This window comes from Aquarana catesbeiana, linkage group LG07, assembly GCF_042186555.1.
Source record: "Aquarana catesbeiana isolate 2022-GZ linkage group LG07, ASM4218655v1, whole genome shotgun sequence".
Classification (NCBI taxonomy): Eukaryota; Metazoa; Chordata; class Amphibia; order Anura; family Ranidae; genus Aquarana; species Aquarana catesbeiana.
Genome location: NC_133330.1, coordinates 92,390,101 through 92,402,146, shown reverse-complemented (window position 1 = coordinate 92,402,146; position 12,046 = coordinate 92,390,101). Strand labels below are relative to the sequence as shown.

At 38.3% G+C, this 12,046-nt stretch overlaps 1 protein-coding gene across 1 annotated transcript in view; it reads right to left on the bottom strand.

The window, feature by feature from the left end:
- TMPRSS6 (transmembrane serine protease 6) overlaps positions 1-12,046 on the bottom strand; it is a 386,147-nt gene that overhangs the window by 198,997 nt on the left and 175,104 nt on the right. Inside the window, exon 10 of the mRNA XM_073592484.1 lies at positions 158-267. Coding sequence (XP_073448585.1) covers positions 158-267 — 110 coding nt within the window. The remainder of the gene's footprint in view (positions 1-157; positions 268-12,046) is intronic.

Genomic DNA, 12,046 nt, shown 5'->3' with positions numbered 1-12,046 from the left:
TGGAAGGGTGATATCCTTCCTGATGCTAATTGCATATTTCCAGCATGACATAACTTTGCAGAGACCTGTAGCATCACAGGCACTTTGTCCATCCCGACCTGTATGAGCATTTTGAACATTAACTACTCATGTAAAAAAATAAGTGGTGCGTTGTTACCTTCGGTTGTGGATGATCCACTGTCCCTGAGGACAAGGAGCATATGTATATTGTCCGACAAATAAATAGCCTTCAAAACTCAGAGCGAGTCCATATTTATTAGATGGGATCTTATGAATAAGAAAAACAATATATCAGAAGCGCATTTCAATGTATAGACTGTAGCCTAAGGATTCTAATTTAATATTTTCAATTTCAATTGAATTTTCAAGTAAATACATTTCAGCGGTTAAGAAATTTATGGTGGATCTATTAAAGTACTCTTTCCATTCCTTTGAATTTTATCAAATCTATTCAAATACTATTCAAACATATTTCAATATTCTCGAGAGAGACAGTCCAAAGTTTTCAGCATAACAATTGTATCCTTCAATATTTGAAAATGTTTATCTAACTTTAACCTTTTCGCTGCCAATGCCGTTTTTGCACACATGTTTAAAAAAATAATTTTAGGCCTGAAGATTACACAAAACCCCAAAACTTTATATATTTTCTGAGAGCATACACCCTAGAGCAGTGGTTCTCAACCTCAGTCCTCAAATACCCCCAACTTGCCATGTTTTGGGAATTTCTCTTAGACCCCATACACACTATTAGATTTTCTGCAGATTTTTGTCTTCAGATTTACCAAAACCATGTAATGCAAGGGCTTGCCTGATTACATACAAATTGAAACTCTTAAGGTTTGACCTCCTATTATATGGTTTTGGTAAATCTGAAGACAAAAATCTGCACAAAATCTAATAGTGTGTATGGGGCTTTAGATAAAATAGCTGTCCAAAATACAAAGCCATTGACTCTAATTTAAAGCATCTGTGCAAGACAAAGGCAAACATGACCTGTTGGGGGTACTTGAGGATTTAAGCCTTGTACACACAGTACGAAAATCAGAAGGGGATTGTCGTTTTGACAGGCTGTTGTCGGAGGTTCTTACCATTAGTACGCTCCTTTTAACAATTGTTTTCCAATTTTAGGCCAACAAATGTTGGATGACAGGCTAGTACATTCTTGTCAAACGACAGCTCCACGTCAGATTTTCAGATGGTCAGTACACAAATCCGTCACACAAAAGTCGAAAGTACAAACACGCATGCTCGGAATCAATGCTCACCAAACACGAAATTAGCAGAAGGGGCCCAAAGAGTGGCACTCAAGAGCTGAAATTCCTTGTAGTACGTCACTACGTTCGTGTTTGTGGCACGACAATTTGTGTAACGTTAGTATGCAAGACAAGATCCTGGCACACGCCCTTTTGACAAAAATCAGATGCCTTGTTGCCCAACAATCGTACCATGTGTATGAGGCTTTAGGTTAAGAACCACTGCCCTAGAGAATAAAACAATGGTAGGTTCAATTTTTTTATATAACACGATATTCCCGCTCAGTCAGCTTAATTTGTGTGGGCCTGTGAAATGGCGACCCTATATTTTCTATAGGCGACGCTTCAAAAGTCCCCTATAGGTCATCAGTTTAGTGTTATGGAGGAGATCTTCTGCTAGAATTATTGCTCTCACTCTGGCGTGCTTGGCCATATGTAACATGTGTATTGAAATCAACGTTTTAATGCGTTGGCGCCCTCAACACCTGTGTTTCTGTTTGTACGTGCATATATGTGGGGGTGGGGGGCCTCAAAAAAATTTTTTTAATGTGTTTGGGTGTAACTTTATTTTTTTGCAATTAAAATAAAATTTTTTTTTACTTTTTTTTTTTTCAACACATAGGGACAAAGAGTCCCCTATGTGATGATTTTTAGGTGACATGTTCTCTTTAATGAGCTCCACTGGATGCATTGCAATGCATTCCTTCCTGGCTATGCTACAACGTAAGGACCTGGCAGCCAAAGGCTTAATAGACTTATTGTTAATAATTATGTTATATTAATTATATATAGGGAGAAACATTTAGGAGGAATCTGTCATTTGTCATATTCAGGGCACGCTAAGTGCTGTATTTATAAAAAAATTTGCATAACAATTTGCCCAGTGAAAGTGCATGTACATTCATTCTGTGTGAATGGGACAAAAAAAAAACAAATGTCATTTTGATATTTCCTGTACTGATCAATTATTCATTGGTTAAATCAAATTCAATACAGAGCACTTCTTGCCCAGGCCAATTTTTAGCTTTCAGGACTGTCGCACTTTGAATGACAATTGCGTGGTCATGCAACGCTGTACCCATATGACATTTTCATCATTTAGTGCAGACAACGAGACATTTCTTTTGGTGGTATTTAATCACCACTGCTTTTTTTATTTTTTTGCTAAATAACCTAAAAAAGACTGAACATTTTGAAAAAACCTAGTTTTTAGTTGTTTCTCTTATGAAATTTTATAAAACAAATAAATAATTGTTCTTCATAAATTTAGGACAAAATGTATTCTGCTACATTTTGTTTGGTGAAAATAACCCAAATCAGTGTATATTATCTAGTTTGTAGAAAAGTTATGTAGCAGAGTCCACAAACTATGGGATATATATGAAAATTGATCAATCCTGATGTACTGACGGTCTATCTCATTTCTTAAGGCCCAAAAATTTCAGGACAGTACAAATCTTCCCCAAATGACCCCTTTTTGGAAAGTAGACAGTCCAAGGTATTTAGTAAGAGGCATGGCAAATTTTTTGAAGTTGGAATGTTTTGTCATAATTTTTTGTAAAATTAAGCAATTAAAAAAAAACAATGTTCACAATTTTTTTTATATACTGTCACCAGTGCAGTATAGCGTCATCATATAACTGGTGTGGCGCTGATCAGGGACACTGACTGCATAAAAAAAAAAATGTAAATGTTTTATAAATGTACATTTTTTATAATTTTTTTTTCTTTTTTTTTACGATTTTTTTTTAACACACTGTGACCAGAGTAATATAATGTTACCATAGTAACAGTGTACTACTCTGGGGAAGTTATCAGGATATTTTTTTCTTTTGCACATTATGATTGCTTATAGCAGTGAATTTCATTGCTATGAGCAAGCATTTTACTGAATGAAACTGATTCAGTTTGTTTTGTTGCAATTAGCTGTGATCGGACAGAGCTAATCACATCGTACAGATGAGCTGTGATTAGCCTTGTATGTACCATGTGATCACATTGACCAATCACAGCTAACAACACAATTGTACACAATGTATGACATTAAAGGAAGCCATTCATTTTTTACAACTGTCATGTGACCTGCTGTGATTGGTCACAGCTGTCACATGGTACCAGCAGTGAGCGATACACTGATCAGTCATTGGCTGTGTCCAATGGACACAGCGGGTGACAGATTGCACTTCTGCGTTGCGCCTTCTGGGAGGATGTCATATGACGTTCACTCTGAAGGATGAAAGGCCCATCCAGCTGTCAATCTGCAATAATCTGGGCAGAAAGCTGTTAAAAAACAGAAAATACATTTGGCCACTAGATGGCGCTAAGTATCATAGGACATTCCTATGATACATACCACCAACTAGTGGCCAAGTGCTGTATCCTCTCTTTTAAATCAATGAAAATCGATCAACCAGCAAAGACCTAATAACATATATTTTTTTCCCCATTTGCACAGAATTATTATTATTATTATACATGATTTATATAGCGCCAAAAGTTTACGCAGCGCTTAAACTGATTGAATGTGCATTCAATTTCACTGGGCAATCTGTGAGCTTTATTTCTCTCCGCTAAACTGACAGACCAAATTCAGTCTGATAAATGTAATTGATCTAATGTGTACAGTCTGGAGGAAAGAGGGGAAAGGGGAGGCATGATTGAAATCTTTAAATACTTTAAGGGAGTGAATAGGGTTTAGGAGGGAAGTTTTTTAATATATACAAAGTGTTTTCTTCTGTGACATATAAGATTAGATGAAACGTGAAAAAAACAGTGGTGCTATCTAGAAACTAATACTTTCACTCATTAAAGTGAACCCTTAATTAAATGGGCATACAAACGTAAATGCAAATATATATATATAGTGAACACCAAGTGACAAGTGGAAAAAAATATACAAAAACTGCACTACAGCTGATCAAATTAAAAATATTAGTCTTTACATAGAAAATATCGAAAAAATATTTTGAAAAGAAAAATGGAATAAAGTCTTTGAAAAGTGACGTCTTCTTTGCAACTTCCACCACACCAACTCCAATTGCCCACACTCTCCTGTAAGGCTTCAGTGCGTTTGGTACCCACACAGGAAGGGTCACAGCGACAAGCCAAACATCCAAATATAAGTGCAGGAATCGTCCCACATGTAAAATGAAAAAAAGTGCTGCAATAGTGTAATTCGCATAATCAGTTTAATGAAAAACACACAAAAATCCTCAATGTTTAAACTCACATTTTCAGCAATCCCATGAGTAAGTCACTGTTGCGACGAAACATGTCGGGGCGTAGCCGCGTGATGCTGAGCACCAGAGAAGTGTGACGCGCTTTAGCTTACCAGGAAGGGGGATCTGTCAGAGCGGCTTGTATAACGAGAAGTAGGTGAGAGAAGTGATTAGACGCCTGCACACCTCGGGTCCGCCGTGACCGCAACCCCTAACGTTGTTATCCAATAGTTTGCTGTGCTGTGCATTGGAGTTCAGTGTGCTGTGGAAGTTTACTCTGCGTATTTTGAATTTTGAAAGTGTGAATTTTTGTGTGTTTTTCATTAAACTGGTTATGCAAATTACACTATTGGAGCACTTTTTTTCATTTTTTGTGGAACGATTCCTGCACTTATATTTGGATGTTTGGTTTGTCACTGTGACCCTTCCTGTGTGGGTACCAAAAGCACTGTAGCCTTACACAAGAGTGTGGGCAGTTGGAGTTGGTGAGTGAGTTTCTATAGGGAGTGGGCTCACTCAGCACCTGGGTGTGGTGGAAGTTGCAAAGAAGACATCACTTTTCAAAGACTTTATTCCATTTTTCTTTTCAAATTTTTTTTTTGACATTTTCTATGTAAAGACTAATATTTTTAATTTGATCAGCTGTAGTGCAGTTTTTGTATATTTTTTTCCACTTGTCACTTGGTGTTCACTATATATATATATATATATATATATATATGTATATATATATATATATATATATATATATATATATATATATTTGCATTTACGTTTGTATGCCCATTTAATTAAGGGTTCACTTTAATGAGTGAAAGTACTAGTACAGCGCCACTGTTTTTTTCACGTTTCATCTAATCTTATATGTCACAGAAGAAAACACTTTGTATATATCTTCACGTTTAAGGTGGCAGCTTTAGTTAGTTTGATTAATAATTTATTTGTGTATACTCCGAGGCGCAGTGGTGGTAAACAAGGTATAGGTGGGCAGTGATACTTTGAATATCAATTTTTGGTGTGAAGTTTTTTAATATGAAACCAAAATAAGGAACATGGGGACATGACCTCAAACTAACTGGAGGGAAGTATTATATTACTGAAAGGGTAGTTTGGAAGAAACTCCTAGCAAAGGTAGTGAGACAGTCAACAGTAAATGGCTTCAAACGTCCTTGGGACAAACATAGATCTATACTAAGACAAAAAGGTTAACAGAAAAAACACCCAAAAAAACAAGGAACTTTCTTTTCTTTTCTTTTATTTAATTAATTTTAAGATTAATGCAAATGTTAACACTGATAAAATAGATGATATTGAAAATTGAATGCATTGGTATGCTACAGTGGTAAAGAAAAAACTGAAGGGGGCAATATAACAAATACAAATATGAGAAACTGAGAGATGCATTTTTACTCTGTGTTTACAGTAGAGATTATTCTTTGTATTCTGTACCACCATCTTTCACCTGAGGGAATATCAATATCAATCCAAGCCAGATGAATTAATTATTAGGACAGAGATACCATCTTGATCAGAGCATGCCATCTTGAAAATATGACAGTAAATTGCGAAATTATATTCAAATTTCTCTGCAGAGTTACAAAGAAAAAATGTTCCAGGAGTCAAAAAATGTTATGCTAAAAGTGCTATATACCATGTTTTATCCTGCTCAACAAAGTTGTTGCTGGGGGGGTAAACTTCTTTTTATTTACCTGCTGATGCCACTTCATGGATTGATGAGAACAAAAATGAAAAAATGATAATAATGGCTAGAATAATTTTTTGCACCTAACTATGCTAAAAAAAGACTAGATGTACATTCGTGGAAATTGGGAGTATGGGATGCGAGTATCATAAGTAGAGACAGGCTTTTTCTTATTGTGACTATGTTACTATGCTGCTAATGCAGAATTTAACTTTTTTTACCCCTTATGTTCCTGAGGAAAAATTGGTATGTTATGTCTTTTTTTTCTTCCTTCTGATCCTTGTTTTCTGCTGAGCTTGAGCATTTATTATTGTCAGTAGGGAATGTTGCGCTTTTCACAATGTGTGTTACGTTATATGAATAGTGGAAGATTTACTTATTACTTTTTTCTTCTTTTTTTTTTGGTAAGAGCATTTGTTATAGTCAAAGGGGAATGATGTTTTCTCATATTATAATTTAGAAAAATACTGTAATCTAAAAAATCTTTAAAATATTATATTTATATTTTGATTGTTGTTTTTCTATAATAGATATTTGGAACACAAATAATTCCATACATATGGTTTCTTGGAATGTAAAAAAGATTTAAACTAAGTGGAAAACAATTTTTGTACTTATTAACCACTTTCGGACCAGCCACCGTATACAGCTGTACGTTGGCCCTTTAAGATGCTGTAGGAGGCGCACGCCCGCAGCGAGCCGATGCGAGTGCCCGGCAGGCGCGATGACTGTCGGGCACCCGTGATCGATCGTGAAAGAGCGAGAACCGGGATCTCTGTGTGTAAACACACAAATCCCAGTTCTCTCAGGGGAGAGGAGACAGATTGTGTGTTCATACTAAGTATGAACACCGGTCGGTCTCCTCCCCTAGTCAGTCCCATTCCTGTACAGTTAGAACATACCTAGGGAACACAGTTAACCCCTTGATCGCTCCCTAGTGTTAACCCCTTCCCTGCCAGTGACATTTATACAGTAATCAGTGCATTTTTATAGCACTGATTGCTGTATAAATGTCCATGGTCCCAAAAATGTGTCAAAAGTGTCCGATTTGTCCACCGCAATATCGCAGTCTCAATAAAAATCGCTGATTGCTGCCATTACTATTAAAAAAAAAAAATAATAAAAATGCCATAAATCCCCTATTTTGTAGACAACATAACTTTTGCGCAAATCAATAAATATACGCTTATTGCGATTTTTTTTTTTTACCAAAATAATGTAGAAGAATACATATCGGCCTAAACTGAGGAACATTTTTTTTTTTTTAAATGGGGATGTTTATTATAGCAAAAAGTAAAAGATATTGTGTTTTTTTTTTCAAAATTGTTGTTCTTCTTTTGTTTATAGCGCAAAAAATTAAAACTGCAGAGGTGATCAAATACCACCAAAAGAAAGCTCTATTTGTGGGAAAAAAAGGACGTAAATTTTGTTTGGGTACAGCGTCGCACAACCACGCAATTGTCAGTTAAAGCGGCGCAGTGCCGTATCGCAAAAAATGGCCTGGTCAGGAAGGGGGTAAATTCTTCCGGGGCTGAGGTGGTTAAAACAATACCAACCTGCTAATGTTACACCAGATACAGTGAAGTATATACAAAGGTTTAAATACACTCAGGGGCGTACATTCTTGTTATTCTTCTTATTCATGGGGGAGTAGTATTCCTATACACTATATGTATATATACTGTAGGTTAGTAGAATATTAATATGATTCCTCTAATTCATAAAATTGAATATAAGGCTAGGGGAATCTTTGATAACGCTCCATTAGTAAAAAAATTTAAAGACTGCTTTCATTTATTCTGGCTTTAATGTTTTTTTAGGTGGACTGTTACTACAGTTTCTTCGTAAGTAGTCTGGGGCGCCTTGAAATCACATGTCTGAGGACTACTTGTGTAACAAATTTCCCCTTGTTAAAGCAAATACAAAGGAATGGGAAATCAATCTGATGGTACAACTGAAAAAGAAGCAATATAACAGTTCTGCAACAGCTGGAGGTCCACTAATTGCATATCCCTGCTGTATGGGATTTCCCCCAGGGGAGCCATAGATGGTCTCTGCTGAACCTGCCTGAGATCTGAACCATCTATGGGCAGGCTGATTTGATCAACTTGGGTACAGCCAGCCTGTTGGATTTTTTTATGATCATTGCCAGTAGCTATAGCCACAAGCTGTCAAGTACCTATGTTCTCTTAGTTTGATGCATTACCTTGGACTCACTAGCCCCACCTGCTGCCAGCTGTGGACAATCTCCAATCAAAGCAGCCCATAAATAGCAGCACTTCCTATCTCTCAGTGCCCATTTGTTTGGACTAGCTTCCTGGGTGTTTTGACTGCATTTTGATCCGAATACCGTGTTTGAACTTCTGCCTGAATTCCTGACTACTCTCTAGCCTGCTGATTTTGTACTTCATTGCCAGCTCGTGTATGACCTTTGCTTGCCTGACCAATCTCTGGATTTCGATTGTGTACCGCTTTGCCTGATCTGTTGCTGTCCTGATCTGCCTGATTAAGTTTTCGTCTGAATCCTCAGCACACAAGCTCCAGTTCAGACACTACCTATCACAGGTACCTTACATTACAAACGGGCCACAATGGCAGTGGACCCTGCTGAGTTTGTTAAGGCAATTTCACGTCAGGGACAATTGATTGGAGCTCATGAACAGCATCTTTCTTCTCTAAGCCAAGTTAGATGAACTTTGTACTATGCTTAAATCTTGCTTGCCTGGTCCTTCTGCAACGGTCCAGACTCCTGCTCCAATTCAACCTGCCTCTTCTGTACCACCCAAGCTTCCCTGCTTGAAAAATTTGGTGGTGATTAGGGATGAGCCGAACACCCCCCGGTTCGGTTCGCACCAGAACCTGCGGACGGACCGAAAATTTGCACGAACGTTAGAACCTCATTGATGTCTATGGGACTCAAACGTTCGAAATCAAAAGTGCTCATTTTAAAGGCTAATTTGCATGGTATTGTCCTAAAAAGGGTTTGGGGACCCGGGTCCTGCCCCAGGGGACATGTATCAATGCAAAAAAAACGTTTAAAATCGTCCGTTTTTTCGGGAGCAGTGATTTTAATGATGCTTAAAGTAAAAAAAAAAAAAGTGAAATATTCCTTTAAATATCGTACCTGGGGGATGTCTATAGTATGCCTGTAAAGTGGCGTGTGTTTCCCGTGCTTAGAACAGTCCCTGCACAAAATGTAATTTTTAAAGGAAAAAAAGTCATTTAAAACTGCTTGCAGCTTTAATGTAATGTCGGGTCCTGGCAATATGGATGAAAATCAGTGGGACAAACGGCATGGGTACCCCCCAGTCCATTACCAGGCCCTTTGGGTCTTGTATGGATATTAAGGGGAACCCCTCACCCAAATTAAAAAAGGAAACAGCAGTATACAGGCTCTGTACTCTGAACAGCAGTATACAGGCGATGCAAACAAGACAGGGACTGTAGGTTTGTTGTTAAGTAGAATCTGTTTGTAATTTTGAACTGGTAAATCTTTAACATGTTTAGCTCCAGCCAAAAAATCTATTTTAAGCTTTTTGGAAAACATAGGGAAGGGTTATCACCCCTGTGACATTTGTTTTGCTGTCTGTGCTCCTCTTCAGAAGATTTCACCTCTCTTTTTGTCCCAATGACAAATGTTTTTTGAAAATTTGTTTTTTTTGTGAAACAAGGATTGGTGATAAAGCATCAGTGGAAAGGAGAAATGTTTTTCCCATATTAACTCTTACAGGAGAGAATTTCCCTTCCTAGGGGTAGATTTCATCTCACTTCCTTTTGTCTCCTTCCGTTTGCAAGTAGGAGTCGTTTGTAAGTTGGATGTTTGAAAGTAGGGGCCTGCCCTATATACTCAGCAGAAATTTGGGCCTTAGGTGTTGTTGTGGCCACAACACTGTAAGCCCTCACAGGGCCCTGCTGTGAAATATTAGATCAAGAATTGTAATTACATGCCCCTGTTGAACAGGGGCTGAAAAATTGGGCCTTAGGCACTGGTGCTGATGCCACAACACTGCAACCCCTTGACAGATACTCTAGTTGGAACGCAGGAACGAGCCCTGCTGCAAAGTATTGCATCAAAAATTGTAATTACACGCCCCTGTTAAACAGGAGCTGAAAAATTGGGCCTTAGCTTGTGAAACCATGAGTTTGCAGATGTATTTTGCAAGCAAAAGGCAGAGGTTTTACCTCCACATCGTTCTTTTGATTGCGCAATTAATTTGATTCCTGGAGCACCTCTTCCCAAAGGAAGGACCTATCCCCTGTCTTTGCCTGAACAAAAATCCATGGAAGAATACGTGAAAGACAACTTGGAAAGAGGTTTTATCCGACCCTCTTCTTCTCCAGTAGGGGCAGGTTTTTTCTTTGTTGAGAAAAAAGATGGGGGTTTTCGACCATGCATAGATTATCGAGGGTTAAAACAAATCACTGTAAAAGACTCCTACCCTTTGGCACTCATTCTTGAACTGTTTGATGTACTTAAGGGAGCCGTTATCTTCTCTAAGCTGGACCTACGAGGGGCTTATAATCTGATTCAAATTAAAGACGGAGACGAGTGGAAGACAGCATTCAACACTTGTAATGGACATTTTGAATATCTGGTTATGCTATTTGAGTTGTGTAACGTGCCTGCTGTCTTCCAACGTTTCACGAATGACATTTTTCACGATTTCAGCAAGAGTTTTGTGATCATATACTTGGACGACATTTTAATCTTTTCCAAGACTCATCTAGAGCATATCTCACATGTAAAGCAGGTATTACAATGAATGAGAGAAACCCATCTTTATGCGAAGATTGAGAAATGCAGTTTCCATCAAAGCCGTATTCCTTTCCTTGGATACATTATAAGTGCTGTCGGTTTCCAAATGGACCCTCAAAAACTTTCCGCTGTCTTGCAATGGCCCAACCGACCACTTTAAGAGGGCTCCAAAGCTTTCTAGGGTCCGCAAATTACTATAGACGCTTCATCAAAGGTTTTGCCTCCATTGCGACCCCCCCTTACTGCTATGACTAAGAAAGGTACAAATTGCAAGCTGTGGTCCTCAGAAGCAGAATCGGCTTTCCAGCAATTAAAAGACATATTCAACAAGGCTCCAATTCTTCAGCATCCAAATCCCGATCTCTAGTATATAGTTGAGGTTGATGCCTCCGAAGTATTAACAGGTGCCGTGCTGTTCCAGAGACAGCCTAAGTCCAGTAGAATCCATCCAGTGGCGTTTTTTTTCTAGAAAATTTTCTCCAGCGGAGATGAATTACGACGTTGGGAATTGAGAACTACTGGCCATCAACTTGGCATTGTCTGAATGATGACATCTTCTGAAAGGGGCTCCCAAGCCTTTTTCTATCCTCACTGACCATAAAAACCTTGATGTATCTTTAGACTGCAAGACATTTGAACTCACGTCAGGCTCGATGGGCTCTGTTTTTCTCCCGTTTTAATTTTGTTCTTTCTTATGTGCCTGGGCATAAAAACAAGAAAGACAATGCTCTTTCCAGACAGTTCGCTACCTCTGAAAAAGATCAACCTACCAAGCAGTATATAATCCCACCTCACAAAATTGTCGCACAGATCTCTATGGCTCTTTCCCAACAGTTACAAGAAACCCAGAATCGCGTTCCCCAAGGCTTGAAGATACCACCAGGTCGCCTGTTCGTAGCCCCTAGCCTCAGAAAACCTGTACTCCTCTAGGCTCATGATGGTGTGTTATCAGGTCATCCTGGTGTTACCATCACTCTTAAGACCTTGCAACATCATGTCTGGTGGCCTCATATGAAAAGGGATGTTACTGACTATGTGGCTGCCTGTTCAACTTGTGCTGCTAATAAAGTACCTCACACATTGCCTAGTGGACTATTACAACCACTTCCGGCAC